The 23,453-nt window shown below is 52.1% G+C and overlaps 6 protein-coding genes across 6 annotated transcripts; 3 read left to right on the top strand and 3 right to left on the bottom strand.

Annotated features, from left to right (window-relative positions):
- Positions 1-689: 689 nt before the first annotated feature.
- Positions 690-2,961, bottom strand: NEUTE1DRAFT_81258 (serine/threonine-protein kinase hal4; the record flags this gene model as incomplete). The annotated part of the gene is made up of 2 exons (XM_009852381.1): positions 690-1,537; positions 1,600-2,961. The coding sequence occupies 2 exons, from the start codon at positions 2,959-2,961 to the stop codon at positions 1,406-1,408; spliced, it is 1,494 nt and encodes a 497-aa protein (XP_009850683.1).
- Positions 2,962-5,974: 3,013 nt separating this feature from the next.
- NEUTE1DRAFT_42182 (uncharacterized protein) lies at positions 5,975-6,272 on the top strand (the record flags this gene model as incomplete). The annotated part of the gene is made up of 2 exons (XM_009851992.1): positions 5,975-6,037; positions 6,129-6,272. The coding sequence occupies 2 exons, from the start codon at positions 5,975-5,977 to the stop codon at positions 6,270-6,272; spliced, it is 207 nt and encodes a 68-aa protein (XP_009850294.1).
- A 6,924-nt stretch (positions 6,273-13,196) lies between these two features.
- Positions 13,197-15,665, bottom strand: NEUTE1DRAFT_81254 (uncharacterized protein; the record flags this gene model as incomplete). Its single annotated transcript, XM_009852380.1, has 5 exons — positions 13,197-13,795; positions 14,003-14,222; positions 14,273-14,410; positions 14,466-14,875; positions 14,936-15,665. The coding sequence occupies 5 exons, from the start codon at positions 15,663-15,665 to the stop codon at positions 13,197-13,199; spliced, it is 2,097 nt and encodes a 698-aa protein (XP_009850682.1).
- A 1,403-nt stretch (positions 15,666-17,068) lies between these two features.
- NEUTE1DRAFT_137389 (uncharacterized protein) lies at positions 17,069-17,767 on the top strand (the record flags this gene model as incomplete). Its single annotated transcript, XM_009852379.1, has 3 exons — positions 17,069-17,105; positions 17,159-17,560; positions 17,664-17,767. 3 exons carry the CDS (start codon positions 17,069-17,071, stop codon positions 17,765-17,767), a joined length of 543 nt encoding a protein of 180 aa, XP_009850681.1.
- An 898-nt stretch (positions 17,768-18,665) lies between these two features.
- On the bottom strand, positions 18,666-20,702 carry NEUTE1DRAFT_121971 (uncharacterized protein; the record flags this gene model as incomplete). Its single annotated transcript, XM_009852378.1, has 3 exons — positions 18,666-19,993; positions 20,058-20,452; positions 20,533-20,702. 3 exons carry the CDS (start codon positions 20,688-20,690, stop codon positions 18,666-18,668), a joined length of 1,881 nt encoding a protein of 626 aa, XP_009850680.1.
- A 1,256-nt stretch (positions 20,703-21,958) lies between these two features.
- On the top strand, positions 21,959-22,844 carry NEUTE1DRAFT_121970 (uncharacterized protein; the record flags this gene model as incomplete). Its single annotated transcript, XM_009852377.1, has 2 exons — positions 21,959-22,397; positions 22,486-22,844. The coding sequence occupies 2 exons, from the start codon at positions 21,959-21,961 to the stop codon at positions 22,842-22,844; spliced, it is 798 nt and encodes a 265-aa protein (XP_009850679.1).
- Positions 22,845-23,453: the final 609 nt, after the last annotated feature.

Genomic DNA, 23,453 nt, shown 5'->3' with positions numbered 1-23,453 from the left:
CATGGGACTTTCTAAAAAGCTTGGCCCTTTGAAGGCTTCCCACTTCCCAGAATACGTGGTCTTGGTGTTTCTTGGTAACATCTCGACCATGATTATGATTTGGTAACCGTTGAATAAGTGAAACCAGACCGCACAATGTTTACCCCTGACCCTGTTTCCGCATATGGACGGGAGTCAGCGGGAGGACCCAAAGAAAGAAGCAAAACGTCTTGTTTTCCTTGGCATTCACTCCCGCTGCGAGGATTCGACAAAAGTTGTTGTTTGTCCTTCTTGGACTGTAACCAGTGATGTTATTGATGATGTTTTTGGTTCACTTGCCCTAAATGACATGTATTTTCTCTAGCCTTCGTCATGTCCATGTGGTTTTGTTTCTTCTTCTCTCCGAGACTTGGGCCTTGAACCTGTCCAGCCCGACTCCCAATCCCTAATTATTGACTCTTTCTTGTCTTTGATTGATATGCCACTTCCTGTACCTTTGCCACCGATCCCCTCACGGTGTGATCTCTTAAAATCTATAATCGCCAAAAACACCGAACATCTAGATGACTTTGAAAATCCATGTCTCCCATCGTGTCTACCCCTGACTCTTTCATTCGCGTCTATGGGTCAGTGGAAAATGGACCGACTGACAAGTATTACGCGCTAGCACGCAAGCAGGACAAAAGCAGCACAGATGATTCGTGTGCAATGGAAGAAATGGTATGTGATGTAAAAAAAGAGGAGGCCACCAGTCAAAGTCCCGGTTCCAATACAATGCTATACTTGAGAAAGCGAAAGAGGCCCCTCCATCCGCCCATGAAAACTTGCGGTAGTCTGGTCCGAAGAAAAGACGCACACACAATGCGGTAAGTAAAAACAAAAACGAGGGTCGAAAAGGGCAGTTAAATCAGTTACGGCGAGCCCTTGGCCCGAACTGAAAATGCATGCATGAGTGCTCCAAACTCCTATGCTGGCCAAACGCGAAACGAGGCATGATGTCATTACCTGAGATCTCTGCCGCCCACCCATCCCATCCCATCCGTCCATCCATCCATCCATCCAAATCATTCCCATCTTTCAGCTGCTCCTATCCTTCCTATTCTTCCTATCCTGCCCCCCGCCTCTTGCCTCTCTTACCACAAGTACAAACAAACGAGAGGCTTTTTTCTTTAGGGGGGGTGGGGGTTGTTGTGGTATGTAAGTAGGTGACTGTCGTCGCTGTGCTAGGTCAAGATGACGATCCTAGCATCGTTCGCTCGAAAATTTGAGGGTAAACGTTTCTTTTCTCATTCCTATGAGAAATGAATAGCCCTAAATCTCCATACGAAATCATGCGCGCAATCCCGCCAGACGGTGACGTGATGCCCTTGCGAGTTCCCAAGGTGGGTCTAGAACATCAACTATGGGCCCGCCTGACGGAGTGTTGTTAAAGGCCCTCCTCTCCGGCCTTGCAAAGTTTTATCTCACGACCCCATTCGGACTTGAGAACTTGTGACGCCGTGATTCTACGAGACGGATTCGGGTCCAATATCGAGTAGATGACGTTCCTGCAACGTGCCTGGATTGATGACGGTCAGTTCTGCGTCAGTGATTAACCTGAGAAAACGTAATCCAACTTACCCTGTGTAACGACTCGATCGGTTGGTAGCCCTCCTCGTCCCGACGACCTTCTAGGTACCTAGCGTAGAACTCGTCGTCGTCCTTCTTAGCTACCCTCCACAAATGGCGACCAGTCCTCATGGCCATGTAAATGACGCCGCAAGCCCACACATCGACAGCGCGAGCATCGAACTCTTTGTCGATATACTCCTCGGGTGCAATGTACGGGGCAGAACCACACAGACCGGAAACCATATGCGCGTCGTTCTCCCAAGCCATACGGAAGCATTCGCCATTGCCAAAGTCGGTGATCTTGAGGGCACCGTGGGTGGTGAGGAGGAGGTTCTCGGGCTTCAGGTCACGATGAGCAACACCCATCTCATGCATGTACTCGACACCACGCATCATTTGCTTGAAGAAGCAGTCCGCCTCCTGAACCTCGAGTTTTCCGGCGGCAAGGACAAGGGTGTAAAGATCGCCTCCAGCACAGAATTCCATCACCTCGCAAAAATCCCCCTTGGCGTCCTTAATAAGGTCAAGGGTGTGAATCACGTTGGGATGTCTGAGGGAGGAGGAGATGCAGAACTCGGCAGTCAAGCGTTTGCTATACTTCTTTTCCGTTTCCTCGGGCCTGCGGCGGAATTCCTTGACGGCAAAAAGCTTCTCTCCGAGACCATTCTCCAGTTTCTTGTGCGAGATCCTCACGATACCAAAGGCTCCACGGCCAATGATCTCCTGGCATTTGCCGTACTTTTCGACCAGAGTGGTAGGCGCAGTGCTTACGCCCTTCTTCTCTGCCGTGGCAAGACCATCCTTTTCTTGCTTGAGAGTGTCGACCCAGCTGGAAACCAAAGACAAGTCGTTTTCGGGGGCTGGCTGTTCAATCTTCCTGCCGAGGAAGCCCTTGATCATATCGGTTAGCTTCTCCTGGCGGCGACTTGACTTCAGGTGGTGCTCGTGACCGCCTTGGGCCTCGGGGATAAGGACGAAGCGTGAAGGCGGCGCATTGCCGTTCGTCTTGGCTTTGGCATCGGTGATGGACATCTTGCGCTGAGGGACAGGCTTCGAGCTCGCCGACGGCGGCGGGGATGGAGCTGTGCTGCGGTTACCCGGGGTGGTGTTTCTCGAGGTAGCTGCATCTGCTGCAGCAGCAACGCGACCGGGGTCTTTTGTCGAGAACATGCGAGTCAAGCGGTCCTTGACCGAAGCCTTTTCCGAAGGCTTTGGCAATTGCTCGGCAGAGCTGGTCGGGACGGGGTGGCCGTTCTGGGCAGCAAGATGCGGGGATCTCGAGGAAAGGTCGAAGGACTTGATGGACGACGTCTGTGAAGGTGAAGTGCGCTGCGAAGACGCAGACTTGGCGTCTGAGGTGCTGCTCGCCATGGTTGCAGATTTCCGAGGGGGACAGGTTCCGGGTCGCTCGGTGGGTGTGATTGGGGGGGAGGGCCAGTGCTCTTGTGGTTGTCTGTTTTTGCGCGGGGCGGCGGCTGGTCGCTGCTTGTAGCTGCTCCGACTGCCGGAACTGTAGCCGAAGAAATATAGCGTAGTACGGCGGTCAAGCGAGGTCGATGGTGGCAGTCAGTCGCTGGGCAAGCGGTGCACCAAGCGACACGGGCGAGCGCGGGATGAGGTAGGGTCGAAAGTCTTGGGTCAGGTTAACGAGTAGGTAGGTAGGCTTGTTGGGGTTTCGTCGTCTAGGGGGGGGGAGGGTCGTCCACTGCGCTTATGCAGGGAACAGCGATGGTGGCGGCTTGCGCGCCTTGAATGAGTGGGCAGAAGCCCGGACTTGGACCCTTTAGGCCTTCAAAACGGCAGGGTATTGTCGAGGCGATGAACCTCTGTCTGGATTGCGAGAAGGACTCAATCTCCTTTATAAGCCGCGATAGGGCTGGCACACCTGGCAAGGCCGAAAAGTGAAGAAAAAAAAATCAAGAGGCCGAATCCAGGTTGAGCGGAGCGGAGAAATCGAGAGCGGGTGCCGTGCGCTCGGTGCGGGCTGCGCGCCAGTGGATGGATGATGGGACTCTGTGGAGGAGCCAGTCGCAGTGCGGGCAACAACGGGTGGGTGTTGCGCAATGTGTGCCCTTGGTTTTTTTTTTTTTTTTTTTTTCCCTCTTCCACTTCAAGTTCTGGTTGTGCAGTGGTGTACGGTGCCAACTCGAGTGGGCTCGCTACTGCAGAGTTAAGTACTGCGTACTGGTCCGGCGAATGACTGATTGGTGGAGATAGAGGGTGAGGTGAATGGACCCGACGGGACCTGATGGAGCCCGCCCAGGAAGTGAAGTGGACTGTAGCCTGGGTGGGTGTGCGGGCCCTGGTGCTGCGTGACAGAGTGGAGCCAGAGGCAAAGGCACGCCGCGAAAGGTACCCCAAACACGTTCCGTTGTTACGTAGCTCGCCGTGGTAGTGTAAAATAGGATTTCAAGGTTTTCAGACCTGCCTGGTTCGGATGCGTTCCGTCGTTTGTCGCCAAGCTGTGTGTGTTTCTCTTTCTCGAGGCTCTGTTCCAGTCACTGGTCGACGACGCACGGAAGTGCAAGGCTGTTGATATTGGCGCCTTGTCGGAATGGATAGATAGGTAGACGGTTGTTAGTACAACTCGAGAAGCGTGGCAGACCTGGACTGTTATTGTAGTTGGCGGACGGCAATCATGGTGAAGATGTATCGATGGCTGTGAGTGTGGGATGGTTTGATCATGCGAGTCGTGTTGGCTCCGACGTCAAATAGATGGCAATTCAGTTCCTTGTTCCTGTTCCTGAGAATGCCGTCTTGAGTGGCAGAGACAATGGAAAGGAAGGTGAAAGAGGGAGAGTAAAGGGTCGGTATTTCCAGGATTGGATCGATCGCCAGAATCAAACAATGGAAGAAATCCAAACGAGAGAGAGCACGGCAGGAGGTGCCCTGGCGCTCCTGCTTGGCCACCCAGCTGCCACGGCAGACCGCAAACTGCAGACCGCAGAGAGCCTGAGGCAAAAGTGCTCGGCTGATGGTGAGGGGGGGGCAAGATGGGAAGCAATGACTGAGATAACAATAGCAAATAGTAGCGGTTGAGCGAGAGAGGGACTGGACGCTTTTAAACACAAGGGGCTGATATGTCCAAAGTGTACTCAGCGGCTGGATCAATGCAGATGATCATCCTGCCAGGCTGAGTAATAGATGTTCAGACCGCACTGCTGCAGCTAAGGCGGAAAGGTGTGGCAGATGGCAGGTATCGACTTGGGGTTCGTTTGTTACTCAAGGTCGCGTATGAATGGGCGGCGTACCGTGAAGGTAGGCGAGAGGATGAACGATGACCAGCAGAATCCGGACACGAAAAAAAAGGCAGCTGAGAGAGCCAAAGTGAGGCTTGCGGCCAAGAGTCTTGTTCTATTTGTGTCTCCAGGTCATCCACCCTTGAGACCGGCTCCTGGCTAAGATTAAGGAGAAATCGAGAGTCCGTGAGGGAAACTGAAAAGAGAGCTTCTAGGCTGAGGAATGGAAGCTGGGGCGCGGTAGAAGATGGGTGGTATAGCGTGACAGAACTCAACAAAGAAAGAAGCAGAGCCGTGTAAGAGATCAAGAGAGGGCAAGGGGGGCAAGGGGAGCCAGGGGTGGGAGATATATACCTACCTGATCTCCAGATTGGGGATGAATACATCAGGATGGAATACATATACAAGTCTCTACTTGGCTTTACCAGAGTACTATGTAGATGTATACGGACAAACAAAGAGATACGACAGGGAAGAAGCCCCAAACAAGGCCGCCATGTCCAATTTTTTCTCGCATTCCACTCCATTCTACTTACGCTGCCCATCACGATAGCAGCAGCCAATTGTCCTGTACGAGTTAGCTAATATCGTGGTGATGAATGGCGGCTAACCTTTTCACAAAACCTGCCTTGGCCCCACTGCAACAGTAGCTGTCAAGACAACCAGCTAATTTATTCATCCGAGTAGGACCCCAGGGTTTACATGTAGGTGTCTTTTTTAAATGTACCAGCAGTCCTTACATTGTCAATATCAATGCAACAGCGGCCGCTCCACATGAGGAAGTTCGATCTTTTGTACATGCTTGCGTATATCAGATTTGTAGCCTCTTTTATCACAGCGAGGTTTTAGAGTTCTGAGACTTGTCACGGTGGATCTCATGGGTATCTCTTTCTACGGACACTGTACGTAGTTTGTAACGGTAACATTGAAACGGTGAAATTGTACGGGTACTTACCCATCATACACTACAGGTAGCGAGGCATGAGATCTTTTGTGGAAACATATGTACCTAGGTAGTGTACCACGTACAAAAGTATGCCGGGCTCTTCAATAGTACTTGGTACCCATATGAGCGTAATTGCGCCTATGAACCTGCGAACTCTCTTCGGCCACGTTTTTGGAACGTCCCTGGAAGCTCAGCAAAAATGCTGATAATCATTCTTCTGCTCCTGCGTGTTATTAACTGTACCTCCTGTACTCTCGGTACTGTATGTACGTATCATGCAGTTTGGGACGGCGAGTGGGGCTGCTCTCCATCCCTGGTCGAAGCTCGTGCTGCCGTACTACACCAAAAAGAAGACATCCTCATCTCCTGTCAACGCTCAGTTTCGTCGAGGTTCCGAGGATCAGGAAACATCCAAGGGTGAACAGCGGATGAGCACTGCTCCTTCTAAGAGTGGAAATGATTGTGGCCCTCGCCGTCACCATCATCCGCCGCTATGAAACTACAACAAGTGGAAGGTACGACGATCCTTGAAAGCACTACAGGCACGATGGAGCTTACCTCTACAGCGGACAAGATTGATCACTAACTCTTCTTCATTACTGTTTCTGTCTTGGAAACCGAACCAGCCAAGCAATCCCAAGCTCTCAGCTCTAAACCTCGACCTTCATAGTGAACAGGATCGAAGCGGCTGGATCCTCCGGTTTAGACTGCTTGTCTTACAAATACGATGCCCTGTCTAACATGGTGACTTTCTATTTGTTCGTCACAGTAAATGATATCTTTGCCAATCCCCTTCTCATGTCTGTTCGGTGTCCGGCGGTCTGCCTTCCAATAATTTGACAGATGTTAAAAATGATGTCCGTCCAGCTTGGCAGAAAAGAACCATACGTTACACTCCAACCCTGGCACTTTGATAGACAGTTTTTCCTTAGTCTGAAGTTGGGTTCTGTGGACTTTGGTAATGCACGTCCTAGAAAAGCGCTGGAATTGTTTCCTTTTTGGGTATTCAAATTGTCTTTAGAGGCGCTTTTGCAACTCTCCCTCTACCCTAGTGTTGTTACATTCTCTAGATCGCCCATTTCTCCCCGGTTCAAACGAAGCTAATTTCCTACAGGTTGTCCATCCGCTTTTGCGTCATCTGAATTTCTATGAGACTTTCCAAGAGTCTTGTCCTGTCTTCTGCAAGAGCCATCAGTGGACACTTGGTGGACCTGCCGTGGGACTGGTAGGCGGGCGGCCTCCCATTTCCTGTTGAGGTTGGCATCCGAATACTGTTGCGACTGCTACCTGCTAACCTACATACCTACGGTTGCCCCTTCCCTTCGCCCTTCTTCAAGTCGAATGGCTGATCCCACACTTACAGTAATGGCCCCTGTTAATGCAAGCCCCCCCCCCCTTTTGCAACACATAGGAACTGACCCATCAGATGCACACGATTTTTTGCGGCCCGGATTCCCATTCTTGTATGTAAGCGAGGAATCCCTTCATGCAAACAATGCTGGGTGAGAATTCGACCTGTTCCCCATACAGCCGGAATTAGTTGCATTAACAAGGGACATTACCGTAGAAGCCGTTGTGGGCGGATGCGGGGCCGATCGAATCTCATTTCAGGCTTGTGATAATGCCCGAGCGCCAGAAGAAGAAGGCCAACGATCTGGCGGTTTCTGGCCACTTACGGAGCAAGAGGTCTTCTCGCGGCCTGCACCCGGTTTCGGTTTTGCTCTCCCGATTAGCGGGCCTCGCAGGCGTGACGAAACATCACCTCACTTCCTTTTTTCCTCCCTCCCCACCAGAGGTCATGGATACACTACTGGTTACTAAATGCTAGTGAGTAGCTTTAGGATCCAAATGGCATCAGCGAGCCGACATATCGTGAATTGATATCGACTCGATGAAAGAAACCCCATACCTACCTAGGTAGTCATGTTCTCCATCTTCATGGTACTTCATCTCGGGAGTTTCGTGTCAGACGTCTGTAACTGCGCGCTGGCTAGAGATAGCAAGATAGGTATGTAAGTTAGCAACATAACATCACCTCCTCCTCAGTTATTATACTATGAGGCATTTTCACCTCGTCTCATTCCACATATCAAATCGTGGTCTCAACGTCCTGCGGCCTCCCTGTCACTAGGCAAGTATCCGGCTTTTGCCCCAAGCCCCTCTCGCCGCATCACCTTAGTCCCTCTCCCACTACAGATACATGCCGCCTGCTATGTAGGTATTACTTCCTGTCACCAATCCGTATTTTCTCTCATCAGCAGCTTCTCATAACCTCATATCTGCGCCCACTATTGGTCGCTCATCAGGCCTGTCCCTGAGCTGATGAACTGGCGCTGCAACCTGCATTGGCCTGCGGGGTTGCGCCGCTGCAGTCTCTTTCAGCAAACATTCACCATTACATATCAGCCTCCGTCAACCTACCAGCCGAGGACGATGCCTTATGTGATTTATCCTCGGGGGGATACGTTATGTGGCAGCTGAGGAGCTCTACACTAACACTAGAAGCTATCGCTAAAGCTTTCTGGCCTCTTCTCTGTCATTCCAGCAAAGTAAAGATGCATGTCTACAACCGAGGGATACCGCAGCAGTCATGCACCCGAGTTCTACACACCAACTTTTCCTTTCACGAACCATGTTTCCTATTCAAAGAACCCCATTCCGCTTTGTGGCTTTTTCAGATACGGTATAGTGCACTCATGTACACTAGGGACTCACGGCAGGTTCTCGGCATCAGATGTATGTATGTAGTAACCGTTTCTCGCAGGATGATACACAGTTTGCAGAGGTATAGACACAGTGAGTGAACAGGGTGCTTGAGAGCCTCCTTTTCTTCATCCTCACGACCTTTTCTCTTTCTCTCTCTTCTGACACTGCAGCGTGCAAACGAAAGGAAAAGTGACGCCCCCGTAGCGGTGTGCCAAAGCCACCATGTACGAGAAGACCGATTATGGATTACTGCGTCAAGCCCTCTTACCTCGCCTTTGAAAAGGCTGGAAAACTGCTGCCAAGAGTTTGAATCACGTACCAAGACTTCTTGGTTGCCAGGTAGCCGGACCGCAGGATTGGGTTGTTGGGTTGGGTACTCAGCCAGAGCCGCATCTTTCACCAAGATGGGTAGAAGGTAGAACACTCATCATGACGCCTTGGTCTATGCTCGAAACTCTTGGAGCATCTGGAAGTGCATACATCCTCCCATTTGGCCCTTTGATGTTCACCAAATCCGCCGCCATCCTTTAAGGTACTCAGGGAATGCAAGTCATCGGATTGATTCCTGGAACCCTTCGGGAGGTTGATAAGGTAGGTGATCTCACATCACGTACGTAGTCCCATCCACGCTGACAGGTGTCACAAGTCACAACCTGGACAGACAAAACAGTCCATTGCCTATCAGCGCCTGTGCCGCATGTCTCAACGCTAGGTAGGGTATGTGGAGAGTGTCTTGCAAGGCTCGACATCGTCTCAGCTCACGCAACATGCATTCCTATGTATATCTCTAGTGTACTATGTAGCAGAGAGCTACCGCGAAGACCGCCTTGATCGACATGAGCGTAGGGCCCAGAAAATTTCTTGGTGGTACCGTGCCCACGACAGATTTCGACGATCTTGACGATCAAACACACTCAGGCAGTGTGAGCAACACATGTGCTGGGAACGATAGACAAACGTTGGGTGTAGAAGATGGTGGGGTAAGGAGGGGGAAGAAGAAAACGACAAAACAGGTAGGGGCACTGAGTCCTCTAGTACACTACCACAATATGTATGTGATGCTCGTGGAGGGGAAGACCCCTTGCTTGTCATTTCGGAATTGAGACGCTAAACTGCCATTCGGTTCGGGGCATGACTTTGACAGTACCGGTGGTACCGGCAATACCACCAAGCCTTCTGCTGCCGCTGCTCTTCTTCCCTTGTCAAAACGAAACACTTCCACACGTGGCGGTGATACGCACATGTTCTGGTCATAATTTATACTACTTTTGTCGATAACGCACAAGGGCACAAATTGAAATACCGATATGTTCCGTACGGGTCATGTTTATGCGTATGAAGGGGGCACGGCAACAGACGCCAGGTAGGTTGCCGTCCTTGGCAGTCTTCCGTTGACACCCATCTATGTACACTGAATGGATCTGCGCTAGCACTAGGTAAGCACAGTCAGTATATTACCCTCGCCATTTTCTCGGGTGTTCAAGGATTAGTGTTGATTATTTGTTGAACATGACAACTTGGGAACATAGGACTGGTGTCATCAACAGCAACGCTGACATTGCCTAGCTTATGGTATGAACTGGGCTACTACACTACCCATGTGCACCTTAGACGCTGTCGAATCTTTCCATCCGTATTCATATCTTCTTGAACCCTTTCAGCGTACCCCAAGCCGTCCCATCTATCCCAGCTCCCGAATCATACCTATTTTACCCCGACCGTCCATCCGATATGTAACCGCAACCCAAGACTTCCAAGATTTGCAGCCACCGACTTGGCAAAAGCTTGTATTGCTCATGAAACTCTACTATGTATTTCCAAGCCTTTTGCCAAGTTGAATGGACTCTTTCTTGTTGAGGCCTCCAACGGCTTCCCAGCCCCGTTGTCTCGAGACCTTTTTTTTTTCTTGTCATCCGTCATTATCGGAACACTTTCGATCCTTTTGATTTTTTTTTTATCTTTGGACAGCGGGAGGAAATGGAGATCCAATGTGTCACGGCAGTGCAGTATCGCCGTCTTGGTAGTCTGGGCATTCTTTCTGGTTACGTCAATGGTGTGGGTTGCGATACTCAACCCAAGTACATTTGCGGATGTGCCGCGCAGGTTTTATCCACGGCTTCGGGCCTTGTGAAGCATTTATTTGATCTCTGTCCCAACTGCGGCCTCGGAAGTTATGTCGCAAACGGTGCACTCACCTGCCTACATGTATGGGCGCACTAAACCGCAAAGTCCTATTTGCGAGAAAATCCAACACTCCCCTCGGCGCAAACGACACGATGTCTGGTTGACCTTCATCTTCATGGTCTCTCTCCCGCTTTGCTATCATCAACGTAAACCACACATAACAGTCCGACCTTTGCTGATAATAATACCACCACCCGCTCCTTTTTTTTGCCTGTGAACGGTGATACAACCCCTATCTCTATCACCGAGCAGACTGAACGATGTCAATCACTCGCCCTTTTCGCGAGAATAAATAGCAAAGTTCCTATGCTTATAAAATGAATGCAAGCACAAGTGATATTGGGGTCCATTGCCTTGTATGCACGCATATGATGTTCACATTCGACATGGGAAACGCCATGCACATACATAACGCAACCGATCACGCGAGTGTGCATTAGCCACTCCTGGGATCTTCTTTGGAGTCGGAGACCTAGTGCATGGGATAAGGAGAAGCTTAGTACACGGTCATAAAGCGTTCCGGCGTAGTACCTCTATCATCCATGGTTGGCAGCCTCGGCAGAGTCTTTTGGGGAAGGAACCTCCCTAATAGGTAGATGTGCCATGTACATGGGAAGCAGCGGTGAAGAAGAAAATAGGATGGGGTGTGTCGCTTCATGCCGTTATTACCCTCCTTGCCTTGCGGATGGTTACCTACCTAATTACCAGCCTCAACTTAAGGCCATCCTAAGGTCCCTTGGGGCTTTGCACTGTCATCGAGTCTCTCGAAGTTGCATAAGGCGTGGTTTACTGCGTCAAAATACATCTTGTCCCCTCTCGAAAAAGAATGACAACACTTTGACGCCCAGCTGTTCAAGCAGTTTTGAACTCGAACTTGATAGACCACAAAACTATGGCTTCCGTATCTCAACCCTTACCTGATTCTTTCCTTCAACACTACCTAGTTTCTTATGAACGCCCAACTGTTTTGGAGGTAGCTATGCGTCGTCAACTTTGACACTACGGGTGTAACGATCTATAGAACAGCGAGCGAACTATCGAAGAAAGACTTATCAAAGGGCAAAGACAGCACAAAAAATCGGCATCATTAATACACTTGGAGGTCAAGTGACTGACTGAATGATTGGTGGGAATATGGTGAATGTTTCGGGTGCGCCAACCGAGAGAGATCGAACGAGCAGTTGAGGAGGGGGGGTTTAGAGCGAGGGGCAAGTACCTAACGAACTTCTGCACCCAAAAGATAGGTGCGTTACACGAGCGAACACCCAGTCGGCAGAATATTCGGTAATATCCATGTGTGCACAGAGATGGAACTTCTCGTGAGATATCAAGAAGGCGGGAGGCAGTAACCTCAAAGTCGTGCGGGGAACATGGGAAACTGAAAAGGCAATAGAAGGAGTGGATGAACTTGGACTTGAACGCTCGCTTGTCTTCGCTTGTCCTACGTACTGCATTGAGGCAACTACATATGGTAGGCATTCACTTCACGCCAGTGAATCAGTTGAGCTGATACAGAGTCCAAGGACTTGAGATGAAAACTAACTTCGAGGTAAGTATTGCTCGACAGGTGAAAGGGTGTAAAAACACAACCAAAGAAAAATACACAGTAAAGAAAGAAAATCATCAAAGGTCTCAAAAACCCATGGCTTGGTTCCTACGCCTTCTGGCTAGTATCGCTTCAACATGAACTCACCTACCTCTACAAAAACTGATTATGAGAATGTCGTCTACCTAGGTATCTCTGATATTCCCACTAAACCTTCCAGAAAGTACCTACTCACCAGACCGACAGACCACCATCAATCCATCTCACGACTCACGACTCGCAACCGGATGAAAGGAAACATCAAATCCAAATAAACAACAGTGTCAATCGTCAACCGCCACTGCCACCCACCGGCTTTCATTCCCATCATTTCAACTGGCCTGGCCTGGCCTGGCCTGGAGGTAGACGATCTATCAAATTCGGCTCCAGTCGGGTTACTCAATGCGGAGGCTTACCGAGCTTATACAAGTTCGATTAGAGACTTTGGTATACCTGGTCAGGTAGGGCAGCTTTGTCTGGATGTATATAGCATTTTTACCGTAACTTTCTTCACAAGGACGCTCATGACACACACATATATATATTTCCCAAGAAACCTCAATGTCGAACGTACCTGTGTTTAAGGAAGATGTTCCATTGAATTAATACAAGGAGAAGTGAAGAGAGAAGTAAAGAGAATTGAGGTTTGAGAGATACGACTCATGAAAATAACTCAGATCTCCTATCCAGATATTGCAAAATAGAACTAGGTGTATACTCACACTTTCGTTGATTCCAGAAGAGCAACATTTGGTGACCTGTTCTTAGTAGCCCAAAGGTAGGAAGACATAGCCAATTCTAATCAAAACCGCCCAGGTACTAGATGATCTCCGGACATGAGGTCAATTATACCAAAATAATCACTCCGCTGCCCCATCACAGCGAGGCCTCCATAGAACAATTCATTGCTCACACACGCAGTTTCCCTTGTTGCCTCCCCCTTCAACTATTGTCCACCACCGTCCCCATCCTTTCCTTCCCCCTCCAACTCACCACCCCCAACCACCACCTCCTTCGCCCCTTCCATAGCTCTAGCTACCACATCCGCAAATCCACTTGTCCCCTCTTTTCCCGCCTCCCCTCGCGGCTGCCACAAACTCCTCGGCGTATCCCCAGCTCCATCCACGTTATCATCATCCCCCTTTCCCGTCCCAGACCACAACCTCTGCCCCTGCTCCCCCACCTCTTCTTGGCCATCACTCCCCAGAATAGCAGTGTCATGCTTCTTCTTATTCAACCGCGTGTGATAAAACGTTGTTCCAGTACCCGTACCCGTCCGTCTACGTTCATTAGCCTTACTATTCCTACGACGGCCGCCACTAGAACTCATGCTAGCGGTCCGCTTGATCCGCTCAATCTCGGCTTCAAAGGCGTTATCGTAGATGTTGAAGTCGACCATGGTGGGTGACTCGGACACGTGGTCGGCGGGCGGGAGGTCGGAGGGGTTGATGGCGAAGCTTGTGTCGTCACCGCCTACGCCGATGCCGAGGTGGGGCGGTGGTTGGGGTTGCTGGTTTTGTTGATGTTGATTCTGCTGCTGCTGCTCTTGTTGTTGTTCGGAAGTCTCTGGACCCGCTGAGATGGTCTTGGAGTCGGTTAAAGTAATGGTGGAAGAGGATGAGGTAGCGGTGGGGGTGGTGGACGATGATTGTGTAGAAGAAGGAGAAGGGTTTCCGGTGGCGAGGGGATGGAAAGGACCGCTGAGGTTGTACTGCCCGCGTAAGGCTCGGTCGTTGCCAAAGGTGCGGGAACCGGTGGGATTGAAGAATCGACGACGCTCTTCAAGGATACGGCTGGCGAACTCGGCTGTGGATTCCTCATTTTGAGGGCTCTTGAAGTTGGTGTTGGAAAAGTCGATGTCCGCTGTTGGTGGCTCGTTTTTACCAGGGTGGACTTCGAGGGTTTGGGTCTGTAATTTGGGCGTGGCTCCGTTGCGGTTGAGGAGGCTCTTGAATTTTGAGATTGCTCTCATCTGGACTTTGTTAGAGATAAGTGATGCGTAAGTAGTAAGATTTCACTTACCACACAGAACAGATGGCTCATTCTCCGGGTAACGGCATGGTTGACTTCGAGAGCATTGGGTACTTCGATTGGCTCAGAGCAATTCTCTTCTTCGCTCAGCAACGGGTCTTGGCCGTTCTTGGTGACCCAAGGGTGCTCCTGATGATTTTGTCAGTTAGCTGTACCTGATGCTTCGGTTAACGAGGTCACCCACCCTGAGCTCATGCATGGTAATCCTTTTGGCCGGGTCCTTCTCCAGGATCTTATGCATCAAGTCAAGAAACTCGGGTTTCTCGTCAGGTGGAAACTGAGGCTCCTCGTTCTTGATTGCTTCCCACATTTCCAGCTGGTTATCGTGGGCGAAGGGAAGCTTGCCGTAACGCAGACAATAAAGGGTAACACCCATGGACCAGATATCGGCTGCCCTGCCCGAGACATCACCATGCTTTGCGCACAACTCAGGGGGCAAGAAAGCTGGTGAGCCTGCAGGCTTGGCGGTCTTCATCTCATCTGTCTTTTGGAAGATTTCGGAGACTCCAAAGTCGACGATCTTGAGGACATCGTCTTCAGTAAGGAGCAGGTTGTCCGGCTTGATATCGCGGTGGATCACTCCTTGCGAGTGTACTATTGACATGAATGTAAGCCAAGGCGTTATGGTGACAAGATACTAGACAGAGGACTTACGATACTCTATGCCCAAAATGAGATCACGAAACCAAAACCGGCATTGTTCCTCGGGCAAAGGCTCAACCGAACCATGAATGCCCATCTTCATGACCACGCCCTTTTTGCACATTTCCAGAACCATGTAGAGTGAATCATCCTCGGGATCATCCAACACCTCATACAGCTGGACCAGGTTGGGATGATTCAGCTTCTTCATGATGGCGATCTCCTCCCGAATGAGAAAGAGGGCATCCTTGGCCTCAAGAAGCCTCTGCTCTGAAAAGCGAGAGATGGACTGGTTCCGCGGACCTCTTGGTGCATGGCGTAGAATGTTGGACTGAGCGCGCCTTCTGAGCTGAGCCTTGGAGAACTGCTTGATGGCATACTCCTTGCCGAACTGGTCGGTGGCCAGACGTACGGCGCCGTAAGAGCCATGGCCTATCTCGTCCTTGATCAGATACTGGTTGATGCGTTGGCGGGAACAGCCGTCGACATCGTCGTCCAGGTACTCGGATCTCGCGTTGAGGGTTTCCTTGACTTCTCTGTGGAAGGACGGGGTTCTCTTGTGATGTCTCAGGGGACTCGGATATTGTTGCATTTGGGGAGGGGCCGAATGAGTGTGAGGAGGCGTTGCCGGTCTCGGCCTGCCATGGTCGCTAGGGTCGCCATGGAACTGGACTGAGATGCCCGGTGAGAGCAGAGGGAGAGATGTGGTCTGTTGGTGCTCTGGTTCAAGATGGACGGCCATTGTGCTTTGGGCGCCGGAAAGGCGTGGGCGGAGTGGTAGCGAGAAGGTTGTTGTTGTTGTAGGGCAGTGAGGATCAGGGGTTCCGGGAGAGTGTTGAGGTTGTTGACTAGACATTTCCGTCTTGACTGAACAGATAGCTCTCTACACGAGATGTAAATGCAGGTGTACTTTAGTACGTATCAAAGGTCAGCTATGACGGATGGTTCGACAGATGTTGAGCGGGAAGAGCCGTGAACAGTGGCCTTTTTTGGTGGTGCTTTGGCGCCGACGGGAGCTATGTAACAGCTACCTAGACGTAGCTAGTTAGTGCGGGGGTTCTCTCGGAAACGAGGCAAGTTCAGAGATGACGATGTTATGTTGCAATTCCCGCCTAGGCTCCAGGTCTAATGAGGCTCGGCTGTCCCTGTACCTCTAGGCGAGAGTAGCAGGATTTGGACTTTCCTTGGCCTCGGCAATACGATAAACTCGTCACGTTTCAGTTTCTTTCAGCGATGGGTTGGTGGATGGATGGGGATGCCTCATCCGGCCAGGAACGCCCAGGGCTCACACAAAGGCGGAACCGTCACAACCTAACCTACCTAAAAGTGGGCAAAGGGAGACCCCTGAAAGTCGACTGGTTGAGTCCCATCCCATCCCCTCAGGTTTCCCCAGAGAGTGGCCAGATAGATCATCGAGCAAGATCTATGTGTACCTCTATTGTAATCTCTGCCTTTCCATCATGATGTCAACTAGTCAAAACAACCCAAAGTAAACATTTCACAGGGCTTCGCTACGGCAACTGTAGACCTACAGCACTTGTACTTTCTGACTTCCTCTTCACCTACCATGAAAGCTGTTGGCTTCCGCTGTCATGGATGAACTTCCATTGGATTTGTGACAAGCCTGGGCTTGCAGCGAATGGCCATGAACATGATATCGATCTGTACTATTTGGGAGTTGGGACGAAATAGGTATACACTACAGCTTGGGTGTGCGCTGACATTTCCACTGTTGGTCTAGCGCAGCCGTAGCGCACCCGCACCCCACATGCCGCCGTGGCAGCATACTTGAGACGCCCGGGCGAACGACTCCCGCTGCCGACACTGACCGATTGCCCGACAACCACCATTCTCAACGGACGGACACCGGGGGCAGGACAGGGCAGGGATCCCCTCCGCATTCAATCATCGCAACTGTCGCAATCGCAACCAACCGTTCGTCGTCCGAGCATAGGTCCTGTTCCAACATCATCTCTTCCCGACCCTCGCTTCACCCAAGCCGCCTACGCAGCGCTTTCACGTCTTCTCGCTTGACATCGATCCGCCGTTCCCGCCCTGTGCGCTGCGCAATACCAATTGCCCTTCCCCCTCCAAATCCACAAAGCAAAGCTGTAGGCGCCCCGACTCGAAGCTACAACGCCAACCATGGTCATCTACTCCTTTTACATCTTCGACCGGCATAGTAAGCCCGCCCCCTTATCCCCGCAATTGATCTTCTACTTACCCAGCCAACAGCGGAATGCATCTACTCCAAGACCTGGCTCCCACCCCCTCCTGCCCCCGGGGCACAACAACAGCATGATATTTCGACAAGCACTACCGGCGCCGCCGTGGCCTCCTCCGACCCCCACCATCATAATCCCAACACGCTACGCAGCACACGCTCGGCCGTCAGCGCAGCCAACAAAGCCTCGGACGATGCCAAGCTGATCTTCGGCACCGTGTTCTCGCTGCGCAACATGGTGCGCAAGCTGGGCGGCGAAGACGACGCCTTCATCAGTTATAGGACAGCCCAGTACAAGCTGCACTACTACGAGACGGCGAGCAACCTACGCTTTGTCATGCTGACGGACACGGGGACGCTGAGCATGCGGAACGTGATGCATCAGATATACATCAATTTGTGGTGTGAATATGGTGAGTCTGTCTGGCTGAGGCTGTCTCTCTCTCTCTCTCTTCCTGTGGGTTGGTCAAGAAAGGGAATAGGATTAGGAACTAATAATAAACCACGAAAAAACAGTGGTCAAAAACCCTCTCGCACCCGTCGAACACAAAGGCGGCGCCGGCGTTAGGAACGAGCTATTCGAGCTGGGCCTAAATCAGTTTATCACTGGTTTAATGTGAGACCTCTTCATCCAGCCCTTGATTGAAATTTACAGTACAGCACATGAGCACAAACACCCGAATCGGTTCGCGCCTCGCATTTGGGCTTCTTCCAGCGACACTCCATCCACCGTCGTGAGCCCACCCAACCCCATCAACATACTCGCTCAGTTTTCTGCTCCCGTGGCAGGCACAAAAAAGCTGATAAAAGAGTTCGACACATAGCGGTCAAGCCGGCGGCCAGCGATAACGGAACAAAGGCAGTGCAATGTGGTTCCTCCGGGACAAGACTTTGGTTAAAGTCTGGCTTATGGCCTCTTGCGAAAGGATGAGAAAGAGCCCGAGCCCAAACCATTGTCGATTCGCGAGCGAGAGCCTGGACTCACTAAAACGGAATAAGTAGAGAGAGTTTTTGTGTCCAGTTTTCATGCAGACACAAGAAGACCAATTCATGGACCTGGCCGCTTGCGGAACTGGCCTCGCCATGAGACCAGATGAAGAGGAGGAGCATATGCATATAAAGACGGGATGACCCGTCGAGAGCACCGGCGTGGGATGGCCGTGATGGACATGGCGGAACAAGCATACCACATACTCGTTGTAATGAAAGAACGAACATAGCGATACCAACAAATTAATGCTACATTGACAAACTGCTTCTTACCCAATATCAACCCTCGGGACGTTGTGTTTCCTCTTTATTTCATCTAATACGTATAATGATATCTTGGTAGTAGTAGTAATAGTATAACATGAACTCCCCATTATCTAGCCCCACCATCCTACTCCTCTCCTTTCCCTCTGCACTATACGCCGCCGCCCATCATACAGAAAAAACCCACCCTTCATCGTCCATCCAATCCTCCCATCCAATGCATAATGAACCTTTCACACATAAACAATTACACTAGGCCAATACTTATCTCCTATCCTCAAAAGACGGGCCCCTCGACCCCGCCTGCGACGCGCTCATGGCCCTCTCCCACGCACTATCAAACCCAGCCGTCGGATCAGGACTAGGATCCACAACCACCAGGCTCTCTTCCACAGCACCTAATGGCTGTGACTCCACCAACACCCCTGACTCTTCCACTCTTACTGCTGCTGCTGCTGCTGCTGCTGTCCTTTCTCTCCTACTTCCCCTACTAGGAGCTGCTGCTGCTGCTGCTGGAGGAGGAACAGCAGGTGCCGGAACACCAGCATACTCCTCACTAGCAATTTCCGCTTGCCAATTACTGCTGTACACCACCGCCGCAAACCCTTCCAAGTCCCTAACCCCTTCCATGGCCTGGAGGTACTCGTTGGGCATGCCGTTGCCGATGGCGTGGGCCTGGCGCGTGAGGATGGAGAGGATCTTGGGAAGCAGGACGGCGCGGGTGACGGGGCGTTCAATGTCGATACTTTGGCGCGCGTTGTGGAGGTCAGACGAAGTGGCGACGAGGGTCGTGGATGTCACCACGTCGTCTGCGCCGCTGGCGACGGCGCCGGCTTCGGGAGTCAGTGTGACGGCGGGCGGAACGGCGGCGGGAGGGGCGTGCGCTTCAAAGGCGCCGACGGTGAGTTTGCGGTCAAGAAGGACGGCGAAGCCTTCGTCGAGAAGCTGGGTGAGCACAGAGGAGAAGGCGGGGGACTCGATCAGGTCGGCGGTCTCGTCGAGGAGGCGGCGGAGGGAGATGGTGGACTCGCCGCCGCCCTCCCCGGGGGTGGCGCTGGGCGGCGACGAGAGTTGTTGTGAGTTGTCCTCTAGCAGGATGCCGGATTCGCGGAGGACAAAGTCTTCCATGTTTTGTGGCGGGAGGAGGAAGGGGAGCCATTGCGTGGTTGCTCCTGCTGCGCCGCCTGCCTGACCGGCAGGAGAGCCTTCGATGATGGTGCGCACCTCACGGGTAAGCTTGGAGAAGGCGTCGAAGGTGATGGTGTCGCGAGGCGAGAGCGGGCCAAAGACTTGTCGGACGGCGGACTCGACCCGCTGCATGACATCTACCCAGCCCCGGTTGAGAAGCCACCAGGAAAAGGTGAGGTACTTGCGGTTGACTTCGAAATCGGAGCCGTAGGCCTGGCCTTCCCCGTCGAGATCGCCGTCGTCATCGTTGTTCTCGAGCGCGATGGCGCCCTCTCGCGTGGAGCCGGTGGCGAGGGAGACGACGGATGAGAGATAGCTGCGACGGCCGAGGAGGTTGAGCTGGATCCGTGTGAGCATGGTCAGTAGACCGAGAGTGTAAATCAAAGTGAAGGAACGGGTGATTGCTGTTTGATAGTATGAGTTAGTTTAGGTCAAGTGGGAAATACGGAGGACGACCAGCGTGCTCACAGCTAATCTTGAGGTCATCCCAGAGTTGTCTCTTAGTCTTTCGCGACTTCTTGGGCGCCTCTTGTTGGGGAACATCGCCGCCGGCCGACTCGCCCTCTGCGACAGATGGTAGAGGTCCTGGGGCCAGGAAGCTGGGATATGCGCCACCGTCGCTCTGCACACTGAATCCGCTGATCATACTACGGCCATCGTCGTCCATGGTGCCGACCTCGGATATGGTTGGGGCGAGGGAGCTGATGCTCTTCTTCCTGTTGGCTGGGCTCTTCATCTGCTGGATCTCGTATGTGATTCTTTCGGTATTGAGGGCCTCGAGGATGTTGGTGGTCGCGGTAGGTAGGAGGGCGAGGACAGTAAAGGTGCAGTCCTCCTGGTTCTGTTCGAAGCGGCGTCGCAAACTGTCGATAGGGGGTTCAGGGGTTAGCCGGCGACGTCAAGGACATTCTGTCTGTCTGGGTGTTTTGGTGACTGGGCGCACTTCTCCTTGGCTATGCGATCGCTGCTCATGCGCTCGCGCGCATTGTTGAGCTTGGTCAGGACATATTGGGTCGCGACGTAGCCGGCGCCGACAACACCAGCACCGATGGCCAAGGGCGTGCGATTGCGCTTGAACCACTGCCGCGTCGAGGCGAACATGGCGGCGCTTGGAGTTTAGCTCAATTAGTTGTGCCCCGTCTTATTCAAAGGTCGTGTATCAATGGGGCATATGTAATCGGCCGGTATTATATCGTAGGTATGCAATGCGCTGGTTGTCGAAGGGTATCTCGAGGTTTCGAAGTTTGCGTCTCCAACGGTGAAGAGCCCGCCCCCAGCTTCCGCTATGGAGATTCGGGACGGGAGTCCAGGTCGCGCCCCTGTAGGTACTGTAAATCCATCAAGCGGATACCCCCCCGTAGCGTAATAACCTCGGCTCGTCGTCACACCCGACTGATAGGGCTGATCGATCTTTACGAGGACCCTAACCCTGTTAGCCGACCACAGTGCCGTGCCTGTGTGTTGCGTTTTGTTACCATCTGTAACACATCGATGTAAATTACGACTTGGTCCAACTCCGGTCGAGCTCCGACAGGGGTAGAAAAACCAAAAGGGATTCGCCAAATTAATCGGGCATTTGTAACGACGAAGTGTATTGTCGAATTCCCATCATCTTTTTCTAAACACTGTAAATGCGCAACTCTAATAACAAAGACTCGACGCTTCTCGGACACCCAAATGGCTGATAGGGCTGGCCATATTTAGTTGCCTTTAGTTGATGAAAAGGGGTCAAATCTGCTGATGTCATTTTCTCTTGCTCAAAAGAGCAATCCCAGTCTTCAACCCCCAACCATGGAAATCCGGGGTTGTGGGGCTCTTCTTGCAGACAGCGTTGGGCTCCGGCGACCCCCGGGGTCCCGCAGGTCCCGCTACCAGGAAGTGACAGGGGAAGTTGGGACAACGTCACACCATCATCCGCCAAAAACCGCCCTTGTCCTTAAACCTCTTTGACCGCCCAGCAGCCGCCCCCAAAGCCGCGCCAGGGAACTAGGGAGATCTCTGCAGACCTTGCAGAGTGCAGAGAACTGCTGCCGTGGTGACTCTGCGTTTGCCCCTCGATTTGTTCCATCAAATTGCATCTTGTATTTTCCTGTCGTACTTGTTGTACCTTAATCCAAATTCCATTACCCCTCCACCATCCCATCCTGCCGCCGCTTATCGCTTGTCGCCGACGGTCGCCTGCCGTAATCGCATGACCTGAAGAAACCGGAAAGGGAAAGAAGACCTGAACGACGGGAAGCGCCGGATTTCTCTCCGCAAAAACCTCAGCCGGGCCGCGAAATAGAAACTGCCGTCATCCCAGCACCCGCGGCAGCGAGACAACATTACCACTCACATAATTCCCATTTTAACATACCGATACCGCAACCATGGAGAAAGTCGCGCCCGAGTTCACTCTCGAAGCCTTTGCCGATCCCGCCTCCGTGCGCGACGTCGTCCGCGGCATCCTCCACACCATCTTCTTCCTGCGCTACTTCGTCTCCCACGAACCCAAGACGCGCGACGTGTGCGGCCTCGAACTGGCCTACATTCCCGACGCCGAGATCGAGACGCTCATTGACCAGCGGGTCGCCACGCTCGTGCGCCAGCTCGAGGTTGACCGCAACCAGTCTTCCTCGTCACAACATCCTTATGGCGGCGGTGGCCCCGGGTATAGCGGAGGCGGTGGAGGTCGCGGGCAGATAACAGTGCAGTTCTTTGAGAAGAAGCGCAGGAAGACGTGGTACGGTATGGGGAGGGGCGACGACGAGGTATGTTGGGAGAACTGGACGGTCAAGGTGACGGTCGCTGAGCCGAGGACGGAGTCAGGTATGTTATTTTGTCCCGATATTCTTACAGATTGAAACTGCGACAGCTAACTCTCGTGTTTTTTCATGTCAAAAAGAGCGACATAAAGTTCGCAACGCAATGGAATCCACCCTCCAATCAACCGTTTTCAAATGCATCACCATCGCAAACACCCACAAGGACCACATCCCGCCCATCACCACCAACGATTCCAATCCCTTCACCTACCAGATCAACGTCAACCCACACCACGGCCTCCACCTCACCTCCCAGCAACACCTTCAGAGCGCCAGCAAGGAAGCAGCAGCACGAAGCGATTTTGGAAGCTCAGGAAACGGTGGCAATAGCGGAACTGGCGGAAGCGGACGAGGGGCAGGGAGGGGAGGAGCAGGCGGGCTAGCAGGTGCCGCGGGCGGTGCGGCAGCGGCTGTGGTTGGCTCGTGGGCCACCAGGATGGGTATTTACTAGAAGGACAGTCCCCCCTGGCTCCTCAACTCTGTAGGGAGTGTACTTGTGAACGTGGGCCTTTCGGTGCGCGATGCTGCTGTGAGGCTGGATGAGGCGTGCGGCAGGACGCTTGATAGGTGGGACAGAGAGTTCCAGTATGTCCTCAATAAGGAAGAGGAAGCGAATCCGGGAAGCAGAAGATAAAGGCGGAGGAGGAGGCGATCAGAGAGAGTAGGGATGAAACGTCGATAAACTAGATGAAGAGGCGGGAATCCTTCTTGGGGAAGAAGGGACAGACAGGCCTGCGGTTGAGAAGAGACGTTGAACGCGATGAGGGAGTTTGAGTTGGAATGAGCGAGTTTTTTTCCAGGCTTGAACGGGACCACACAGAACAGGGCGGCATTCTTGACGCTTATCTTCCCTCCTGATTTCTGACGCCATTCAACATCGGGTTTCCGCTACACTATAATTATTCAAGGCTTGCAGCAGTTTTGGGAGGGGGAATTTGGAGTGTCTAACCCTCCAAGGAGCGAGGAATGATGTTTATTATGATCACTATCGATAACAAGCATGGATAAAGGGCGTTATGGGATCACAGGATATGGGGACGGGACGGAGAAGGTTAAACGG

Source organism: Neurospora tetrasperma (genome assembly GCF_000213175.1).
Source record: "Neurospora tetrasperma FGSC 2508 unplaced genomic scaffold NEUTE1scaffold_3, whole genome shotgun sequence".
Classification (NCBI taxonomy): domain Eukaryota; kingdom Fungi; phylum Ascomycota; class Sordariomycetes; order Sordariales; family Sordariaceae; genus Neurospora; species Neurospora tetrasperma.
This window is presented reverse-complemented; position numbering and strand designations above follow the sequence as displayed.